The sequence below is a fragment of the Cavia porcellus genome, unplaced genomic scaffold, assembly GCF_034190915.1.
Source record: "Cavia porcellus strain 051 isolate PalLab524CR breed Dunkin Hartley unplaced genomic scaffold, mCavPor4.1 scaffold_26, whole genome shotgun sequence".
Classification (NCBI taxonomy): Eukaryota; Metazoa; Chordata; class Mammalia; order Rodentia; family Caviidae; genus Cavia; species Cavia porcellus.
In genome coordinates this window covers 15,816,393-15,840,199 of record NW_026947509.1, presented here as the reverse complement: position 1 = coordinate 15,840,199, position 23,807 = coordinate 15,816,393, and the positions used below count along the sequence as shown (strand labels likewise).

At 38.4% G+C, this 23,807-nt stretch overlaps 1 protein-coding gene across 2 annotated transcripts in view; it reads right to left on the bottom strand.

Annotated features, from left to right (window-relative positions):
* The window catches only part of Efcab2 (EF-hand calcium binding domain 2), a 116,283-nt gene that overhangs the window by 67,756 nt on the left and 24,720 nt on the right, over nt 1-23,807 (bottom strand). For both annotated transcript variants that reach the window (XM_063236762.1, XM_003474262.5), the window contains exon 2: nt 13,921-14,005. In XM_063236762.1, the coding sequence (XP_063092832.1) occupies nt 13,921-14,005 (85 nt within the window). The remainder of the gene's footprint in view (nt 1-13,920; nt 14,006-23,807) is intronic.

The window sequence follows — 23,807 nt, the reverse complement described above, 5'->3', positions numbered from 1 at the left end:
ACTTTGTCTACCAGTAACAGCAGAGACATGCCTTGAAATAAGCATATTTTTTTCCTTTTTTGTTTTCATTTCTACTGGGGTTTTTTGTTATTGTTTGTTCTTTTCAAATGAGCATGAACATTGTTTCAAGTATTTTTGTTTATGTCATTCTGTTCTGTTCTTGTTTTTATTTTTTCCTGCTGTCTTCTTTACCAGTTTCCCAAAGTTTTCATAATTTTCTTTATTCTCTAGTTTGGCGTCTGATTTCTTCTTGTCTAGTCACTATCTACTCCCCCCCCCCTTTCAAATGTACTCCTTTGAGAGTAAAATAATCATTTTGAAGGCATATACACTACATATAATTTTTGCTTTGTTTTAGGTTTTGCTATATTACCACAAATCTAGCTCATATTTTTACAGGTGGCAAATTAATAGTTACCAGTTTGTCATTTTCTAAGCTGTGTTTAATGCTATTATTACTGCTGATTGTACTACTTTATCCAAGGTGACATAATTGTTCTAAATAGTGTTTCTTCCTGGTATGCCAAGACTGAGATTGCCTAAGAGCTATAAATAATACTATAGACCAGTGCCAAAGAACCAGGGGCTACAGTAAATAGGCAGCAACTTCTCATCCTCAATAAATTGAAGAGGTAGAATTTTGCAGCTGACTCAAAACCCAAAAGCCAGCTACACCTGAAAGACATTTCTGAGAAGTAGTAATTTCCTAAGGATTTTCAGTACTAGCAATAAAGCTACTTGCCTTGATTTAAAGCTACTTGTTTTTAAAGCAATAAAGCTACTTGCAATTTGCAAGTATCAACCCAGGAATTAAACTTTTTTAAAAAAAGGAAACAAATAAAATTAGAAGAAACAAACAACATTCCATTCCAGACTTCCAGCTCACCAAAGGCAAACCCAGGGGGCAATTGGAAGCCACTCACCTTACTCGCTGAAGTGGTAACAGCCAAAGAGTAACAAAGCAGATGAATGAGGATCTAGAAAAATTCAAATCAGAAATAATTTCTCAAAAAAACCAAGCATGGAAACACAGCTTAGTAAAGGGAAGGAGGGATTAAAAGGAGGGTTGAGGATGGGAGAGAAAAACATGTACAGATGCAAATTCTCTACGATGAATGCGATTGTTATATATATCTAAAATGAACCAATAAACTCTAGTGTAAAAAAAGAAATAATCTGTCAGATAACTACAGAAATGCTGATCATAATGAAAAGCATGCTTAGTGACTCTAGAGCACAAACAGACAAAAAGTAGAGGAGCTTAGAAAAATGATGGAAACCATAACTGACCAACATAAGAAAAAAATGAAATTCATGAAACAGATATTCAGTATATCAAAATTTCCACTGAAGGTATACATAGCAGAATGAGCCAATGTGAGCACAAAATATCAGAAATAGAAGATAGGATTATGGTTAAATGCCATTCTTTTTTATTTACTTTTTTTTTTTTCAGTACCAGGGATGAAACTCATAACCTTGGGCTTGTGAGGCAGGCACTAATACCACTAAGCTAAATCCCCGGCCCTTAAATGTCATTCTTAAAAAGAGCAAGGGATCATGAAAAATCAGTCCAAAACAGCTGCTAGATGATGCAAAGAATAATAATATAAGATTGATCACAGTCAATGAAAAAGCAAGAGACACTGCAAACTACATAAAAAACTGATCACAGAAGTAATGGCAGAAAACTTCCCAAGCATGGAAAAAGAATTTGACATACAGATAAGTGAGGTACATAGAACTCCAACTAGCCATCATTACAAAAAAAATCTACAGCAAGGCATATAATAGTCAAGATTTCAGAAATTCAACAAAATAACAGAGTATTACAAGCTATTAGAGAGAAAAAGAAAACAAATCACTGATAAAAGAAAGCCCATCAGAATCCCAGCTGACTTTTCAACATAAACCTTAAGTCAAGGAGAGCATGGAGTGAAGTACTTCAAGCCCTAAAAGAAAACAACCTCTAACCCAGATTGATGTAACTTGAAAACTGTTTTTCAAAATTGATGAAGAAATAAGACACTTCTCTGACAAAGAAGACCTGAAGAAATTCATGTACTCCAAAATGTTGTAAAGGACATTCTAGAAAGAGGTAACAAGGACTACAACTCCATAAATCCCAACAGAATGAATCCACCAGACAAGGTAAGCAATTAAGAAGAAAGAAAAGGGAACCAACAAGAGGAAAACACTGAGACAAGGACAACTTAATGCATATTAACTATAAACATCGATGTTAATGGTTTCAATTCACCAACCAAAAGAAACAGACTGGTAGAATGAATCAAGAAATAAGATCCAACAATACGCTGTGTACAAGAAACACATTTAATTCCAAAAGAAATTCATAGACTAAAAGTCAAAGAATGGAAAACAGTACTTCATGTAACAGGAACCCAGAAAAAAGCAGGTGTAGTGATTCTATTTGCTGACAAAGTGGATGTCGAGCCAATACTAATTGAGAGAGACAAAGAAGGTCACTACATCCTTGTAAAGCAAACAATTTAAGAGGAAGAGATAATAATCATATATATATATATATATATATTTATACACACATATAATCATATATACATATATATATATGCACCAATACCAGTGAGCCAATTATACAAAACAAATATTAATGGACATGAAAAATCATATAAGCTTAATATAATTGTAATGGGGGACCTCAATACACTGTATCACAAATAAATATATCAACTACACAAAAATCAACAACAACAACAAAATCAATAAAGAAATATCAGAACTGAACCAAAGTTTGAACTTCATAAAAATATGGAAATTAACACTAATGGATCACAGATGAAATTAAGGAAGATTAGAAAGTTTCTACAATTAAAGAATAATACTAAGTTGTCAACATAGTGAAACTTTGGGACACATTAAAATCAATTCTATGAAGCAAATTTATAATGGTGAAATATCAGAAAAATAGAGGCTTAAATAAACAACCTAATGTTTTACTACAAGCTTCTACAAAAAGAGCAAAATGAAGACTAAAGTCATGTGGGAGGAAATTATAAAGTTCAGAGCAGAAATTTATGCAATGGAGACTAAGAAAATAATACAGATAATCAATAAAATGAGTAGTTAGTTCTTTGAAAGATTAAATAAAATTGACAAACACTTAGCCAACCTTACCAAAAAAAGAGAAAAGACTCAAATTCATCCAAGTAGGAATGAAAAGAGCAAAATCACAACAGATTCTATAGAAATCCAGAAGATCATCAATACCTACTTTGAGATTCTATAGTCTGATAAGATGGAAAACACAGACGAAATGGACAGATTCCTAGATTTACATGAATTACCAAAGATGAATCAAGAAGATATAAAACTTCAATAAACCGTATCAGTCAATGAAACTGAAGAATTACCTAGGAACCTACCAACAAAGAAAATCCCAGGCCCTGATGCAGTCACTGCTGGATTCTACAAGAAATTTAGAGAAGACTGAATGCCATTGCTTCCCAAACTCTTAAAATGAAAATGCAGGAGAAGAAATACTCCCAGATTCATTCCTGAAAGCAAGCATTACCCTGCTAGCAAAACAAAGGAAGGATGGGAACAAAAAGGAGACTTACAGACCAGTCTCCCTAATGAACATAAACACAAAAATCCTCAGTAAGAATTGTGGAACACAGAAGATTCTGGGAAAAATACAGCATAACAAATCATGAAGAAGGTTATACACTATGACCAATTAGCATTCATCCCAGGCATGAAGGGATGGTTCAACATACATGAATCAATAAATGTAACACACAATATTAACAGAGCCAAAAATAAAAGCCATATGATCACCTCAATAGACACGAAGAAAGTGTTTGACAACTCCAATATTCATTCATGATACGAAACCTACAGAAAATTGGAATATATGGTCTTTATCTCAACCTGATAAAAGCCATTTATGACAAACCAACAGTCAACACCATACTCTGTGGACAAAAACCAAAACCTTTCACTCTAAAATTAGGAACAAAACAAGGATATCTACTGACATGACACTTTACATAGAAGACCCTGAAAACTCCACCAAAAATCTTCCAGATTTAATATGCAAATTCAGGAACATAGCTGGATACAAAGTCAACACTCAAAAATCAACAGCCTTCTTCCACACAAATAACAAACTTTACTGAGAAATTACAGAAACAACACCTTTCACCACAGCAACCAAAAAAATGAAATATGTAGGAATCAGTCTAACAAAGAATTAAAGACTGTTACATTGAAAACTACTGTACTCTGAAAAAAGGAAACTGAAGAGGATATCAGAAAATGAAAAGATATCCCTTGCTCTTGGGTAGGAACAACCAATATAGTGCCATCCTTCCAAAATTGGTATATAGATTTAATGTAACCCCTATCAAAATACCAACAGTATAACTTACAGAATTAGAAAAAAACAATTCTAAAATTAATTTGGAACCAGAAGAGACCTAGACTAGCAAAGGCAATCCTAGGCAACAAAGGCAAGGCAGGGGACATCACAATCCCAGGCTTGAAATTACATTACAAAGTTGTTGTGATAAAAAAAAAGCATGGTACTGGCAATAAAAACAGATCTGAGGATCAACAGAACAGATTAGAAGCTGCAGCAACTAAGTCACCTTGTTTTTGACAAAGGAGCCAAGCAGCTTTACTGGAAGAAAGATAACCTCTTTAATAAACAGTGCTGGAAAAACTGGCTTTCCACATACTGAAGATTAAAATTAGACCCATATTTTTCACCATCCACTAAACTAAAATTTAAATGGATCAAAGTCCTAAATATTAAAACAATCACTAAATCTGCTGCAAGATAGAATAGATAGAATCCTTGAAGACACTGGGATAGGCAAAAATTTTATGAACAAACCCCAATACACCAGAAAATATCACAAAAAATCTCAACTGGGATCTCATCTTATTAAAAAGCTTTTGCACAGCAAGCAAAACTACCCACAGAATGAAGAGACAACCCACTACAGTGTGGGAAAAAATGTTTGCCAGCTCTTCCTCAGGCAAAGGACTAATATCTAGAACATACAAAGAACTCAAGAAATCAGACCCTGAAAATATAAAGACCCAATCCAAAAATGGGCATCTGAAATGAACACATACTTCTCAGACGGGGCAAATAAATATATGAAAAAATGTTCAATATCACTGGTCATTTGAGAGGTGCAAAATAAAGCAATGCTGAGTTTCATCTCACTCCAGAAAGGATGGCTATTATCCAGAAATGAACCAACAACAAATGTTGGCAGGGTTGTGGAGAAAAAGGAACCCTTCTCCACTGTTGGTGGGAAGGCAGACTGTGGCAACCACTGTGGAAATCAGTGTGGAGATTCCTCAAAAAAATGTAACTAGAGGTTCCATTAGATCCAACCATCCCCCTTCTTGGTATTTTCCTGAAAGAATTAAAAGCATCATATCACAGTGATATAGGTGCATCCATGTTTATAGTAGCACAGTTTGTAATAACTGAATTTTGGAAAGAACCCAAATGCCCATCCTCTGATGAATGGATAATGAAGATATGGGCTATTTTTTAATATAATGGAGTGCTACTCTGCCATAAAGAAGGATAGGCATTAGCCATTTCTAGCTAAATGAATGGACTTAAGACCAAACTCTTAAGTGAAATAAATTGGGCATGCATGTTCAAATAGCTCATGGTTTCTCTGGTATGAGAAACTGAAGGTAAAATATAAAGACCAAAATGTTTAACAGATATTGGGAAATGGGAAGAAAACATTCAAACTGGAAAGGGAACAAGAGAAGGCAAGCAGGAAAGAGGGTATGGGAACAAAGTAGAGAAAGGAAAATTAAAAATAGAAGAAAAACATGGAAACAAAGTTTTTATAATAAGGAAGGGCAAGGAGTTGAAGGGAGAGTAGAAGAATGGGGAAAAAAGAAGAGGCAGAATACATTATGCACAGGTACAAGTTCTCTATGATGAGTATTATCATTATATATATCTAAAATGTACCAATAAAAATTTTAAAATGCAAAAAATTCAAAGGTGAAAGAACATAAGATTACTAAAAAATTGTTTGTGAATAAGATTACAGTTCCTGGGGCTGGGGATTTAGCTCAGCGGCATTAGCACCTGCCTTGCAAGCAGGCAGTCGTGAGTTCGATCCCTGGTACTGATAAAAAGGAAAAAGACAAAAAAAAAAAAAAAAAAAAAAAAAAAGATTACAGTTACTTTCACATTAAAGTTGAAAAAATTAACTACAAAGAAAAATTAGGATCTTGACTTTTAGAGGCATCCCTGTTTGGGTATATTTTCAGTTTATTTATTTTTTAAACAAATTAATCAGGGTAACCCGACTTTATCGTAATAAAACTACTATCAGGGCTGGGAAAGTAGTTCAGTAGTAGAGACCATTCTGCAGCATGCAGGACATTCTGGGTTGCATTTCCAGAAGCAAACAAAAATAAAAGCAAAACAGGGGGCCAGGGATAGAGCTTAGTGGACAAAATCTGCCTGGCAAGTGCCAGGTCGTGAGTTCAATCCCCAGCACTTCCAAAAAATTTAAAAAATAACTTTAGTTTTCAAAAATTAAATTCATATTCAAAGATGTGCAACTTAATAAACATAAACATAGTTTTAATTTCTGACCTTCAGAAAAGAAAAATTGAATGAAAAGATAAATCACATATATGTCACAACTGAAGGATCAGGTCTTTTCTATAAGTAATTCAGTGTGAAAAACAGGGAAAGAAAAACTGTTAAAAGGAAACTGCAAATAATTATTAGAGAAACAAAAGATGTTAGTAATACAGAAAATGAAAATTAAGTTTCTATTTTTCACATACCACATTAGTAAAAATCTCAAAATTTGATGATTATACTTTAAGAGGGAGAGAAGAAACAGAAAACTGAATACAACATGAGATGATACTGTCAAGACAGCAACATGCACCAAAAATATTCACGTACTTTGACATATTTAGAGAAAAATTCTCATTATTGAAAAATGCTACACATACTAAAACAGTCTCTACAGCATGTAACATTATATCAAAAGCCTGAAAACAATTTAAATGTCCATTTTTAAGACATTAAGTTAATGTTTTATGATTTATGTATGCAATGCAATAGAAAGATCCTTATGTACTAACAATGAATAATCACCAAGATATATTAATAAATGAGAAAAACATTGTACTGAATGATTTAGCTCGTGTTCTCACTATTTGTGTTAAAAATATACACATCCTAGCCAGGCGGAGTGGCACATACCTATAATTCTAGCATTTAGGAAGCTGATACAGGAAGATTACCATCAGTTGAAGGCCAGCAAGAATTACAGGGTTTCACCTTTACCTTGGAGGTTAAAAAAAAAAAAAAAGAATTACAGGGTGAGACCCTGTCTCAAACTCTCTCAAAAGAAAAAAAGTATATATATTTATACATCCTAAAATTATATATGTGATCCTATGATATATATATATGTAATCCTATGATATATATATATATATCCATCCTAAGATTCACCAAGAAAAAAACAACCTAATTAAAAACAGACAAAAGGCTAGACTACACGTTTCTCCTAACTATGTCCAAACAGCCAAAAAAGCACATGAAAAGATGCTTACCTCTACTGATCATTAAGGAAATGCAAATTATACCTCAGAGAGTATCACTTTGCATCACAGGGATAGGTATTATAAAACAACAGCAACCAAATCAAAACCAAACCAGAAAATCACAAGTGTTGACAAACCTGTGGAGAAACTGGAGTATCTTTGGCACTGCTGGTGGGAATGTAAAATGGTGCAGCTGCTGTACAAAGAGTATGGTATTCCTCAAACAATTCAAACAGCCAGGTATGGTGGGGATGCCTGTAATCCCAGGCCTCTGCAAGACTGAGGGAGGAGGGAGGATCTGGAGTTTGAAGCCAGGCAGGCAAGTTTAGCTACTTAGCAATATCCTGACTCAAAAAAAAGGACTGGGGATGAAGCTTTGGGTCTAATCCTCAGAGAGTTTAATCCTCTGGGGGTTTGAGGAAGGAGCTATCACATAATGAAGCAATTGCACTTCTAGTTACATTTAAAAGAGTAATAAGAATTAAAAGCGGGACCTAGCCAAACATGTTGGTGCACACTTGTAATATCAGCTCTTGGGAGGCTAAGGCAGGCTAAGGCTCACTGTGAATTTGAGGCCAGTTTGGACTACAAAGTGAGTTCAAGAACAGCCTGAACTACATAGTTAAACTTTGTCTCAAAAAAAAAAAAAAAAAAAAAAAAAACCCATGGACCTAAACAGATCTTTGTACACCAATATTCATAGCAATAATACCCACAATCCTTAGCAGAAATACAATAATCAAAAAGTAAAAACAATCGAAAGTTCCCTCCACAGAAGAGTGGATAAACAACATGATAGATCCATACAGCAGGATTTAATCAGAAGGTGATTCTCCAACAGTGCTCATGGACGAACCTAGAGGACGTTATGCTCAATGCAATAAGCCAAACAAGGACAGACAGTGTACAATTCCACCTCTGCGAGGCACCTGGAGACAGAAAGCAGAATGATGGCTACCAGGAACACACAGTGTAATGGCCAGGTTTCACTACGCAGTTCAGGTTGTTCTTCAGTTGAGTAGAGATTAGTTACTGCTAAATGGGTGCAGAGTTCAGTGTGGTACAATGCAAAAGCCCTGGTGATAATGGCAGTGGCGAGTGCACAACAATGTTCACATTAATGCACTGACCTGTATGCTTATGAATGGTTGCCATGGTAACATCTATGGTCATCAGATTCTACCACAGTCAAAAACAAATACACATGTATTTGTTTGAACTATCTCCAGGAGAATCAGAGAAAACTTGCAGCAAACCTTGCCTTTAGAAAACAGATCTGGACAGTCAAGCAGTATAGCGGTACAGAGTATCACATGATATACTATTTGTACTTTTAGAGTTTCTCTTATGTGCATTTATTTATCTGTTTAAACTATTAATTTTCAATCATTCTTACTGACTGACTCCTAAGCAAAGAGCAGGAAAATATGCAAGCGAAAATTATTATGGACCAGGTGTGGTAGTATATGCTTGTAATCCCAGAACTTGGGTGGCTGAGGCAGGAGGATCGAAGCAAGTTGGAGGCCAGCCTGGGCTACATACTGAGTTCAAGGCTATCGTGATCTGTATAACAAGACCCTGTCTCAAAAACAAAACCAAAGGGAAGAAAAATGTATCATGGCCAATGACTTGATTGTGGTAAAATCAAAATATTCCTAACTAGTGGTATAAAAACCTGCCTGATGTTTTTTCAAGAAGCAAGGTTTCAAAAACTAATAACTAAGCATTGCTAAATTGTGGCACATCCTGTAATCTCAGCCTTTGAGAAGCTGAGGCAGAAGGATCACTGTGAGCTCAAGGCCTGCCTGGGATACAAAGTGAGATCTGGTTTCAGAAACAAACAAAAAATTTAAAACTATTTAATAAAGAAAATGGAAAGGAACAAGAAATGCTTCAGAATTTAAAGAATCAGCCAGAGATATAGCTCAATGGCATAAGCCTGCCCGGCAAGAGCAAGGTCCTGAATTCATTTCCTGGTACCAAAAAAACAAACAGAATTTAAAGAATCAATACAATACACACAGAAATAAAAAGTTATTGAGTTTTATTATGTGTAATACATTGATCATCCAGATCAAATAGTAGGAAAAACTGTGAATTATTTACCTGAAGAATATAAAATGGAATAATAAAAACGAATATTGTTCTGAGCTTTATATTCCAAGCTAATTATTACTAGTTAATAGTGCTTTAAAAGCTTTAAAAATGTCCACTGACGACAGTGAATCTCTGATGTTTTTGGTGTCACGACTTCTTTTTTTTTTTTTTTTTTTTTTTTTCCTTTTTATTGGTACCAGGGATTCATGACTTCTTTTACATTTCTTAAAAATTGTTAAGGTCCTTGAAGAGCTTTTGTTTATGTGAGCTATATGAATCTATATTTGCCATATTAGAAATTAAACTTTACATCTTTAGTATATATACTGCTGAAGCAAGCACTAAACTTTACATTTAAAAAACTGTATTCATTAACTCACAAATACATAAACCTTTTATATGTTTACATAAATAATTTTATGAGCATAATTATATTTTCCCAAACAAAAAATAAATTTAACTGGTGGAAGGGTACTGATTTGCATGTCTACACATCCCTCTAATGTGTGGCATAAAGAGAAGACAGCTGCTTTTTTTGTATCTAGTTCTGCATTCAATCTGCTGTAATATCACATATCAAGTCGGCTTTGCAAAACTTCAATAGACATTCATGAAAAAATGTGAACAGAGATAGCCAACGCTGTCATAGCTTTATTCTGAAAATAGTTTGACTCCACAACCACCTGAAAGGGCCTTAGCAACAAACAGGGGCCCCCACACCCTACTTTGAAAGCTATTTATTAACACTACCAGTTCTCTGAGGGACAAAGAAAATAGGGAAGTCCAGTGTGAGAGTTGACAGGACCCAGGAAGTCTGGTTCCAGGCACCTGCTGCCCTGCGGGCCTGAGGAGAGCAGAGGGCTCAGTTTCACAATGTTTCAGACAGCAGCGAGCAACTGCGGTTGCCTGGCAGTCACAGGACCAGCCTCGCTTCTACTGACTATGATAAATTTTCGAATTAAGTCTTTTTATTTGTGTACAGCAGAGGTAAGAGAAAGAGAGAGCTACTACCACCAACCTCACCTCCGAGTAGGCAGAGGCCTACAGTGGAAATGACATCCCACCTATCTCCCTGAAGGGCGAGGCACCTCCTGGAGACTGTGGCCCAGGCCCCAGGCACCTTGCAGAGACCGGCTGCCAGGGTAAGCCGTTTCTATCCCTCCCTCCACTCAAAGACACTTCTTCACACCTTCTTCCTTACATAAAATGTCTCCTCATGCCTTAATTAAAATGTTGAAAGAGTAACAAAATGTAGCATGCTATGAAATAGGTCCCATGATTCAAGAAGTCAAATTATAAAAAAAAAACTGTTTAGTAAGTTGAAAAATCAAAGCCTATTTTAGACTTTCACTTTTAATCATATGTCAAGATGAATTCCAGATGTATTAACTGCCTTCACAGATGGAGAAACAGCCAGGGCTGGCCAAGGCAGACACCAACCCACTGGTGGGCAATTCCCAGAGGCCCCCCCACCCCAGGGCTGGGAGGCGGCAGTTTGGAAGACGCTGCAGCAGGAAGGTAGAGACTGAGGTGATTTCCAACCTCAAGGCAGCTAACCCTTGTGTATCCTCTGCAAAGGGCTCTGTCTCTCAGTCCTCAACCTTACTTCGTAACAGTTGGTGATAACGGTACCAGCACCAGGAGTGGCTAACACTTATTACACACTGGAAAGTGCCTTCCCCATTAACATATGGAAGAAAGATTGAAAAGTGTCACTCGTCCATATTGCTGCTCCTTAGTGTGCTTAACTGTAATATTTTAATGCTCAAAACAATGCCAAGTTCCTTTTATTTTTAAGTGACAAGTTTCTTACTATTTACTTAATTAAAGTACACCACTTAAATTGCAAAAACATACACTTTCCCTCAAGGCCTCAGTAACATTATTTTAATTTGGAATGGGAAAAAGATGCAGCCCATAAACATGTTTATTTTTCCTGGATTGGCCCTTTTAACAACAACAGAAAAAAAAAACCCTGGCTGGCAGGGAAGCTCTGAGTCATCTGGGTCACTTTCTCCTGGCTGCTTCTGTCAGGGACCCACAATCAGGAGACAAAACCTGGAGCTCTTGCAGGAATAAGAAAGTGTACCTCATAGGGGAGCAAAAGACAGAATTAGGTCCCAGAATGAGCCTGAGCAAACTATCTGCCTTTTCCTTGTGTCACAAAGCTGGGGATACCAGCCCTAGTGCACAGATAAAAAATGGGTACCATGCATGGAGCCCTGAGCTCCCAACTGCAGATAGTCTGTCAGATCTCCAGTCCAAAGCCAGTGTCCTGCTTTCTGTTTTACCCTCTCATATAGCACCTTTCAACACCTCCCCGCCCCGCCCCACGAGGACCCTTCAGCATCAAAGCATTTGCCCTTCAAGTGGTCAGCCATTCACACTGCTGCCCAGGGCTACAACAACACTCCACACTTCCCTCCCTCTCTCACTCCTCTGTCTGGGAGGCCACTGGCCCTGTGTAGAACCTTCCCACTTCCCTGGCAACGCTGGACCAAGGCTCACACCAGGCCCTGATGTTCAAGGTGCACAAGAGAAGAGCTTCAATCCCTTCTCCACTGCAGCAAGGCCCACGCACCTGACTGTGTGTTCCAATAACAGGGGACAAAGGCTTTCTATCTGCAAATGGCTGGGCCTGTATGGGAAGAGTACTTGCCTAGTGGATGAAAAGCCACAGGTTCAAATCCAGGACCACTAAAATAATGATGATACTAACAACAAAGTATTACAGCAGAACAGAGAGACTGACTGTACTTATCAATCCTGTACCTACAGGTGGAAGAAACTAAGGGCATAAATAAAATCTCATATTGTTCATTCAGATTGGCTCAAGTTTAAAACACTTAGTCATTGACCAGTGCCAGAAGCAATGGCAATGGTTTATTAGTTTCCAACAGCTTCTTTTTAGGCAAACTACTTTGCTGCCCTCTGTACTAAGTACAGAGAGAGAAAGAGAGATAAAGAAACAGAGAGACAGAGAGACAAAGACAGAGAGAGAGAGAGTTTTACTGAGGATTGAATCAAGGGACCTCACACTGAGCTACCAAACTTTTTTTTTTTTTTTTTTTTGGTGGTGTTTGTTTTTACAGGGTCTTTCTAAACTGCTAAATTGCCCAGGCTGGGCTCAAACTTACAGTTCTCTTGCCCTGAGCTCCTCAGTGCCCTGGACTCCTGGGATTACAGGCATGTGCCACCATACCCCACTTAAATACTGAGTCTTGAAGTTGTGAGCCCTCTAACTAACTCATTTTCTCTGGCCTCCTGAAACAATGGTTTCATTGCTTTTCTTTGCTGTGTGTCACACAGATCCTACAATGTCTATCAGACTCATAGTTTCCTCTATCTTTTGCCTTCCTTTGTCTCTTGTCCTCCATTCCATATCTATCAACATTCATCTCCACTTTTTTTTGGAGACAGGGTCTCGCTGTGTAGTTCAGGCTGATCTTGAACTCACTACGTAGCCTAGGCTGGCCTCAAACTCTTGGCTAGCTTCCTGCCATAGCCTCCTAAGTACTGGGATCATAGGCATGTGCTACTGTGCCAACTCATGTTTGTTTGTTTGTTTTTGGTACTGGGAATTGAACTCAGGACCCTGTGCTTGTAAGGCAGGCACTTATACCGCTGAGCTATATCCCTGGCCCATGTCTTCATTTTTTAGTATTCTACTTTTGGTTCTTTTTGCTACTTAATATGATAAGCTTACAATTTTTAATATTTTTAAAATATTACTCTTCCTTTGCAATATCCTGTCCATGGCTTGATAATACATATCTGTATATTTTTAAAAGTAACTTCTATTCATTCACTCAAGAAATGGTTACTGAATACCAACTATGTGCCAAGCATGAAAATATGACAGAGCTTATCTCACTTATACAACTGATAATGTATAGCTTGGAGCAGGCATTGAGATTGTATTCTATTCACTGGTCTTCAAAAAACAAGAAATAGAACTTACTTGAAGAAATAACAAAGACCATTTTTTTTTTTTTTTTGGAGTGGGGTACTGGGAAATGAACTCAGGACCTTGTGCTTGCTAGGGGACCACTGTGCCACTGAGCTATATCCCCAGCTCCTACAAAGACCTTTCATAGGGCACAGTAACACGAATATTTTAAATGATATAATAAATTCAAGGTACAAGGTAAAAAAAGATCCCCCCTCTATTTATGAATTGTATCAATAATTTATAATTACAACAAAAAGTATTTTCCAAACCTCACATCCACTGTATTATTCAACTCATGGTCAAACACTTCAAATGCATCTTTGATTCTTTTGTGAAATTCTGCTACTTTTAACTCTGCAAAAAAACAAAGTAAACCAAATTAGTTTGGAATTCAAAACAAAAATCCCAAAGACCAGACTAGAAATCTTAATAAGGAAGAACAGAAAGGATTCTTTCCTGATCACCTTTATGTATTGTTTAGCTTAACTCCATTTAGATGTAAAAAAATAGAATGGGCCATTTAAATTTTTTTTCTGAAGCCTAACACCAAAGTACACAGTTATTGGGTTTTTACATATGCATATGCATAAGGAAACAGCCAGTTTCCAAACAGGAGACTATTTCCACCCTATCTTCCATAGTTTGGGCAGAATCCTAGCCAGAAGCAGAGTAAACCTGTCAGCATCTCAGGGGTGTGATCAGCCCACACGGGGTGCTTCAGGGGACACACGGCATACAAACTGCAACATGTGACACTGCCTCAGAGCTTTCAAACAAGTTTGGGACTACATCTTACACATGTGTAATAGTGATACACTCAATATTTATTGAGTGCTTACTATGTGCTAGACAGTATTCTAGTTGATATGGTTATAGCAAGGAACAAAATAGACAAAAATCTCTGCCACATACAGCTATTTTTATTGGGGAATTTCTATAAGCTTGCGCATATTTAGTGAATATTTATAGTAAGTAAATGTGCTTTAAAAAGAAAATAAAAGAACCCAGGGCAGGGACATGAGATGTGCTGGGGTATGGGTGGGGGGAATGTGAGGAACATGATGGCTTGGGAAGGCCTCAGTGACAAGGTGACCTCTGGGGACAAAGTGACAGACACTCAGGAGGGGAAAGAGCCAGCCTTGTGATATCTCCAGGAAGTTTTTAGGCAGAGAACCCAGGTGCAGAGTAGCAGGAAGTCAGATCAGAGAGGTATGAGCCTGAGAGTGGGGGACACAGTCTCCAGGGGACCTGCAGCTTTCCAAGGATGCACGGTCTGGGCTATGAATGCGATGGAATCCTCTGGAGGCCCTTAGCAGCATGGTGCCCTGGGCTGCCTCCATTCCCTTCAGCTGTTTCGTTTTGTTGAGAGCACACCAGACCAGAACAGGAATAGAGGCAGAACAACCAAGGGATAATTAAAATATTCCAGGTATGGGGCTGGGGATTTAGCTCAGCGGCATAAGTGCCCCTTGCAAGCAGGCAGTCGTGAGTTCGATTCCTGGTACCGATAAAAAGGAAAAAGACAAAAAAAAAAAAAAAAAAATTCCAGGTGAGAGGGCGACAGTGGCTTGGACCAGGAGGAAAGCAGTGGACATGGTAAGAAATGGGAATATCACTGGGCACGGTGGTGCCCGTGATTAATCCTTGTAATTGGGAAGCCCATGTAGGAGGATTACAAATTGCAGGCCAGCCGGAGCTGTATGGCTAAGGTCAGCATGGACGACTTAGTGGAGGAATAGGGGAAATATGTAACACGCCTCAAATTTTACCAACAGTAAGTAAAACAGGACCCTGGGAAGACAGAGAGGGGCTAAGCGTGAGTTTAGATAATTGTCTCAATTACAAATATAATTCTGCCAATAGAGAATTAGCAACCTCTACCACTTCCCTTCACCTACCCCTGCCATCCCTCCTCGGGTTTACGTGACAAGATGTAACAATAACAACTTAAAAATCAAAAAAATAAAATGAGAAATTTTAAAGTCACGCATTCTCTCTTTTTGTTGTATTTTTCCCCAATCTTTCTTTATACAAATATTTTCATATATAACAATTAACTACCATTCATTCACTAAAAAATATATCTAAATAAGCGCTATGTATCAGATTCACTGTCAGGCACTGTATATGTATTTACAAGCTAAGAAGGAAGTGTACCCTTCTTGGAAAGTGAAAGGATTTTGCCCTACAATAAGTTATGTTATATTATGGCAGTGGGAGGCGAAACCAAATAGATGTTTACCTTGGTTTCAGTGGGAAGTCACTTCTTCCCTCTCCTATGACAACTTCCTTTTTCCTTTCCCGGTGACACAGAAAAGGTCAGCTGCTGGCAGGTCATCAATGCCCCACTAAGCGCCACCCCTGGTCAGAGGTTATGTATGTCCCATACCCCATGTTCAGATCAGAGGTGGCTAGACCATCTATGGTCATGGACTCCTCCCCACGTCCTTGGAATAAAGGCTATTTTTTACCTTATATTCTCTCTTTTATCACGCTGAAAACTCTTTCAGAAAGAAGAAACCCAAGTCCATAGAGGTTAAGCAAACGTACTCAAAATCACAGTTATGATGCGGCAGAGCTGGCTGGAACCCAGATCTTTTTCTCTTGAGTAATTCTGCTCTTCCTCTAACCTCAGTCCAGGTGCTCATCATGCACGACAGACCGGCCGCTCCACTTGAGGCGCAGCGCGCCTGCCTAGCGTGAGTAGGGCCTTGGGTTCCATCACTGGCACAGCAAAACAAACACAGGAGAACTCTACCAGTTACTTCACTCGAATGTTAATTTTTCTGGGTTGCAACATAATCTACATAACCTTCCATTTTAATAGACCCTTAAGGAAAGAAAAACAGACCCTTAAGGAATGCACCACAGTTTATTGATATAATTAATTCTTGTTTATTATAAATAACATGGCAGTGGGAAACATGCAACCTTAACAGACAAAAAATGAATATTATCTCATTTTTAAATTTACACTTCTTGGCCAGGGATTTAGCTTAGTGGCATAAGTGCCTGCCTGGCAAGTGTGAGGTGGTATATTTGATCACCGATACCAAAAAATAAATAAATAAATAAAATGTATACTTCTTTGATTAGAAGCAAGTCTGAATAATGATCCAAGTGTCTGCTGCCTGCTTTCAGTTATGAATTGTCTGCCGAGATGTTCAGCTCTCTATCTTCAATTGTTTCTTTTTCTTTTCTTTCTTTCTTTTTTTTTTTTTTTTGTTTGTTTGTTTTTCGAGACACAGTTTCACTATGCAGTTCAGGCTGACCCTGAACTCATCTTGTAGCCCAGACTGGCCTCCATCCTCCTGTCTTGGCCTCCATCCTCCTGTCTTGGCCTCCCGAGTGCTGGGATTACAGGTGTGTGCCCTATGCCCCGTTTCAGTTGTTTCTTAACAATGTATATGAGCACTTTAAAAAATGGAACACTTCATCCTGTGTCAGAATTACTGCAAAAAACTTTCAAGGCCAGGTGTTTGCATTTATTTTCTAAACTGAAAATAGCTCCACTTGCGATCTGATCATCAAAATCACATAGGATTACTGCAGAGTCGGCCAGGGAAAGAAGAATATGGGAAAGTTTAATTCAGTAAAATTCTCCAAATCCTACCATCCAGAGTTAACTACTCTTCCTGCTGTCCTCCAATCCAACATATCACTCAAAAAGAAACATGAGCATTCATCTTCAAAAAATATGTTACAGCCGGGCGTGGCAGCTCACACCTGTAATCCCAGCACTTGGGAGGCTGAGGTGGGAGGATTGTTGCGAGTTCGAGACCAGCCTGGGCTACAAAGTGAGCTCAAGGCCAGCCTGAATTGCATAGCGAGACACCATCTCAAAAAAGACAAGAAAAAAAAAAATCTGTTAGCCAGGTGGCGCATACCTGTAATCCTAGCACTCGGGAAGCTGAGACAAGAGGATCACTGGGAGTTGGAGGCCAGTCTGGGCTACAAAATGAGCTCAAGGTCAGCCTGAACTGCATAGTGAAACATGTCTCAAAAAACAAGCAGAAAGAAGGAAGAGGAGGAGGAGGAAAACAGAAGAAGCAGAAACAGAAGCAGCAGAAGCAGAAACAGAAGCAGATACAGACAAAGATGAAGAAGAAAAAGAAAATACACAAATGAAGATAAAGGAGAGCTGACCACCTGGGCAGACAATTCGTAACTGAAAACACAGGTGGGATACAGACACTTAGATCATTATTCAGACTTGCTTCTCTAGTCAAAGAAGTATAAATTTAAAGAATGAGATAGTATTCATTATTTTTTTTGTCAGGAAGCTGAGGCAGGAGGATCACTGTGAGTTCAAGACCAGCCTGGGCTACAAAGTGAACTCAAGGCTAGCCTGAACTGCATAGCCAGACCCTTGACTCAAAAAGACAAAAAATATCTGTTAGATTGCCATTCTTAGTGACTGCTTGGTATTTAATTATAGAGCATTATCAAAATTCATTTAAAGGTAATGGTATCTTAGGGGAAATCTCCCTGGGTATAACAGTAAAGTACCTTATATAAATATATATAAATAAAGTACCTTATATTTGATCACACAACTTTTTCTGTTATTGCCTGTCCGGAATAATCACTTAATTAAGATCCAAACCTTCCCTATCTTGGGAGTCCTCACCCACTAGGCAGTGGTCCAGTGTGAATGGGTCACAGTGCACTGGAACTATGGCTCCATGGTCTCAGTGCAACCAGATGACAGCAGTGTGTAGGGGACGAGGCCCACGGCAGGACAGCACAGGACCACACCAATGTGAATAGTTTCTCACTGTGGGGGACTACACAAATGGGGGGACTCACGCTAAACATTTTATTAGGAACTGATGTAACCACTTCAAGCCAAACACCTGATAGAGTAACACCTTGGGTTGCGAGTGACTTGCACTGCAAGTATTCTGCAAGGTGAACAAACATTTTACATAAATTTTAATTTAAGCCAGGGACTTAGCTCAGTGATACAGCACCTGCCTGGCAAGTGTGAGGTCATGAGTTCAATTCCCAGTCCAAAAAAAAAAAATTTAACTCAATAAAGAAATGATGTCTTGCTGTATAAGTAGCAAGTGACATCAAAGGTCCGATCACAACTGAGCCAATGTTCTGTGTGTGTGTGTGTGTGTGTGTGTGTGTGTGTGTGTGTGGGCGATCCTCTGCCAACAGCAAGAGATTTATGCAGAAGATCTCTGCAGAGAAGGACAAAAAGTCAGAGGGATCCCTCACTTCAAATGAACTTAGGGAGATGTATAAAATGTGGGAAACAGTGCAAAATTTTGTAGGAAAGCACCACTCAAATAAGGTTGTAGCAGTGCAACCAGCAAATCTGTTTAACAATAATGCAAAATCCTCAGGAGGAGGAGGAAAAAAGGTATCACTGGATAGATACCTTGTTAAAGTTGGGTGAAAAGAAAAAGATCCCACTGAGCCAACAGACAGCAGTGATTCTATTAGTGACAGTGAAAGCTATCCTACACAGTATCTTCCTCTCTTGTCTTCCTCAAACCAGCCACCAAGATTTTCAAAGGTAAGTGCTGATTTATTTTTCCTTATATTTTGTACTTTTAAATTATTTTGTAATCACTTTTATATGAATATTTCTGGGTTGTAAAACAAATCATCTGAGTTTCCATTTCTTATGGGGAAATTTGTTTTGTTATACAAGTGCTTTGGATTACAAGCATATTTCTAGAATGAATTACACTCACAAATCAAGGTTTTACTGTATTAAATAAAAGGAGTATTTTGGAAAGGCAGCTCAAGTGCCTCATTAAAACTTTAAAATCTATTTGTAACTTTTAAAAAATTTTATCATTTAGCTGGGCAAGGTGACACATGCCTGTAATCCCAGCACTCAGGAGGCTGAGGCAGGAGGATGGTTGCAAATTTGAGACCAGACCACCCTAGGCTACAAAGTAAGCTCAAGGGCAGCTTGAACTGCATAGCGACACCCTGACTCCAAACACACACACACACACACAAAGTTTACCATTTAAAAATTCCATAAGTTTTATATCTTTACAAAAGTTATAAAGAAAATGAAATCATTTTGAATGAAATTCCATATTAATATCCCGAGGTCTTTCACGTATCCCCAGGCCAATGTACCATACAAATCCTGTGCCATTTTCCACGTCCATGCATTGACACGATCTGAGCTGGGAAGCCCTGCCCCCCTAGTCCTCAGCTTATGTCTTCCTGAGAACACAAGCTCACTCTCTGGCTCAGTGAGGCCGGGGACTTGAGAGTGTTAGCAACACTATGCCGCCTTCACTACTGCCCACGGCCCCTACTCCTCCTCCTAGTCTGTGCTACTGTTTCCAACTTCTTTAAGAAAATGTTAGCGGGCTGGGGATTTAGCTCAGCAGCGTAAGTGCCTGCCTTGCAAGCAGGCAGTCATGAGTTCAATCCCCGGTACCGATAAAAAGAAAAAAAAAAAAGAAAAGAAAATGTTCAAATATGCAGAAAAATTGAAAACTTAGTCAACAACCCTATGCCCACTGCCCTGATTAAACTATTGTTAATATTTTTGATTCCTTCCATCTCTGCCTCTAAGTAATTGGAGACAGCATGATAATTTATCCTTAAATACTTGGAGATGTACCTCCTAAAAATAAGGGTATTTTCCTATAAAATCCTGATGTTATTATACCACCTTTAAAAATTAAACAAAAATTCAGTAAGACCACCTAATATCTATTCTGTATTCAAAGGCCCCATCTCCCCCCAAATGACTTATAGAGATTTTTCAACCTAAAGTCTAAAGTTTATGTACTTCATTTAATTGTATACTTTAAACTAAAACAGTCTTCTTCCTTCCTCACTGCCTACAATCCCAAAGGATCAGTTCATCAAGGGACCATGGTGTGCTACACCATGTCCCACAGGATGTCCTTTGTTACAGACAGTATGATAATTTATCCTTAAATACTTGGGAATGTAGGGGCTGGGGATTTAGCTCAGCAGCATAAGCGCCTGACTTGCAAGCATGTGGTCGTGAGTTCAATCCCTAGTACCGGTAAAAAAAGATGCACTCCTAAAAATAAAGAATATTTTCCTATAAAATTCTGATATTATGCCATCTTTAAAAATTAAACAAAGACCATCTAATATTTATTCTGTATTCAAATGCCTTCATCTGCCCCCAAATGTCTTACCATTTAAAAATTTCCTATGACAGCTTTCCTGCTTTAATCGTATATGAAAAACTACTCATCTGTTAAGGTTCATTCCCTCAGAGAATATGATCTACTACTCTCCTTGTTACTGTTGGCTACTGATTCCCTGATCATTACCTTCCACAATTATCATTCCGAGTAATTCAGTTTCCACCAAGGCATCCTCACCATTTGTAGTAGTTGATTGATTATGTCAACTTGAGACATTTAGAAGCTTAACTAAATGGGTTTGGCAACTCTACACCCAAGGGTGTAGAAGACCCACCACAGGCTGGCTCATCACCTGGAGGTATAAAAGGGAAGAAGGGGGGACAAATGCCTTCCATTCTCTGGAGAAGCTCCATCTTCGCCTTTGGTTTGCCATTGTCTCCTGGCTTCCATGGAGACTCCAGCTTTCCGGCGTAGACTCTTCAGCCTTTCATCGTAGAGCCTCTGGCCTTCTGTGGCAGACCCATCAGCCTGCTGGTGTGGAGCTGCACAAGGCACTAGGGTGAACTCCAGACCTTGGTTGAATCCTTCGGCCTCCAGTGCGTAGACACCCTCTGCACCCTTCCTCATCGGACTCTGTGATCTACCACTGTACGCCAATCTTGTCGTTTCCTATACATTTGTATATAGTGTGTTATTTCTGTTTTCTCTAGTAAAACCCTGACTAACACCGTTCTATCTGCTCATCAACATCTTTTTATTCCACTTATCAAACACATTCCTTTCCATTTCCACTGCCTCATCACTTCTGGCTGTATGAATGTAGTCACTTCCTGCCTTTCTCCTTTCCTTCCTTTTCCATTCCACTCTTCAATGATAGTCTACACATTGTAGGGATGATCTTTCTTCTTCCTTTATTCTCAGCGCTAGGGATCAAGAGCCTTATGAACACAAGGCAAGTGCTCTGACCACACTGCATCCCCAGCTCTAGATTTTCCTAAAATGCACATTTAATCATCAGACCCACAGCTTTAAAACCCTTTGATGGTTTCTGAGGTCTTTTCCAAATAATTTTCAGCCTGGTGAAGCAGGTGAAGCAAGTAGAGCCCTTTGTGAAGTAGTCATCTACCAGCTCAAATGCCATTGTTTAGGACTTTCTCATACATTCGCCACCCAACAAAGCTATAGTTCCCCAATAATTATGCTTTTTCATGCATAATTGCTCTCCTGTTTTCTCGCTAACTCGTCTACCTGTCATCAAGGCTAAGAATAACTTACTTGCGAAGCTACTGCTCCTCTTTTTTTAAAGTAATCTCCTATGTAATCATGTTTCATCCATGGATATCCCAACCATAGTCTTATATCAATTTCTTTTTTTTTTTTTTTTTTGGTTTTATCGGTACCAGGGATCGAACTCACGACTGCTTGCTTTCAAGGCAGGCGCTTATGCCGCTGAGCTAAATCCCCATCAATTTCTTTTCTTTTCTTTTTTTGTTACCAGGGATCAAACTCATGACCTGGAGTCTGCCAGGCAGGTGCTTAGCGCTGCTGAGCTAAATCCCCAGCCCCTCAGTTTCTATTGTAATTAGCACATTATTTGTTTTCCTTCCATACTATGAACATATTCACAGAATAACTTTGAAAGTGTGTGGAACATACTAAAAGCTCAATGAATGCTTACTAACTAGTAATTAATAGCTATGCCCCATGGCACTCACCTGTAATCCCAGCACTTGGGAGATTGAGACAGGAGGATCACCGCAAATTTGAGGCCAGCTTGGGTTACATAATGAACTCAAGACCAGCTTCAACTACACGGTGAGACCCTATCTCTTTTTGTGTGTATGTGTGTGTGTCTTTTTGACACAGGGTCTCACTGTGCAGTTCAGGCTGGTTGTGGGCTCACTTTGTATCCTAGGCTGGTCTCGAACTGACAACAATTCTCCTACCTCAGCCTCCCGAGTGCTGGGATTACAGGCATGAGCCTGGCTGAGACCCTATCTCAAACATAATAATGATAGGCAGGTGATTTAGCTCAGTGGCAGAAGCACCTGCCTGACAAGTGCAGGGTCATGAGTTCAATCCCTACTACCAATAATAATAATAATAACTATTAGTTAACAATTGGATATGAGATTAATTCATAGTTTCTCTTTTGGTATTTCATTGGGTATTATTATTAAAATTATATTTCCTTCATATAATAAAATGATGCTATTTCATCTTTTCTATGGTATACAATAATTTGTGCAATGGAAGAATTTTCTGTTCTGAAGTAATTGGCAAGGAAACCATTAGGCTGGTAATGAAGAAATGCAGTACTTAATAAATTCAGCAACATATTAAAATGATTACACATTATCACCATGTGGAATTCATTTCAGGCATACAAATTGGTTTAACATATAAACTCAAAATAATATGCCACATTAGTAAATAAAGGGAAATGTATCAACATGATCAGGCCTTTATGAAAAACCCACAGCTAACATTTCCCTCTAAGACCAGAAAAAACACAAGGGTGCCTATTTCATTATCCCAATTCAACATACTAGTGGATATTCTAGCCAAAGAATCTGGGTGAGGTAAAGAAGTAAAAGGCATCCGAATTGGAAAGGAAGATGTAAAACTATCTCTGAAGTCCTTGTGAATTGCTGATGGGAATGCAAAATGGTGCCATTTGCTGTAGAAAACAGCATAACAGTTTCTCAAAAAATTAAACATCAAATTACTACTGATCTAGCAGTTATACTACTGAGTACACACTAAAAGACTCAAAAGCAAGGTCTGTAATTCCCAACAGCCACAAGATGGAAGCAATCCAAATGTCTATAGACAGAGAAATGGATAATCTAAACATAGTATATATACATGCAACACATATTATTTAGCCTTAAGAAAAAAGGAACCTAAGGGACTGGGGATTTAGCTCAGTGGCATAAGCGCCTGCCTTGTAAGCAGGCAGTTGTGAGTTCAATCCCTGGTACCAATAAAAACGAAAAAGACAAAAAAAAAAAAAGAAAAGAAAAAAGGAACCTGACACATAGTAC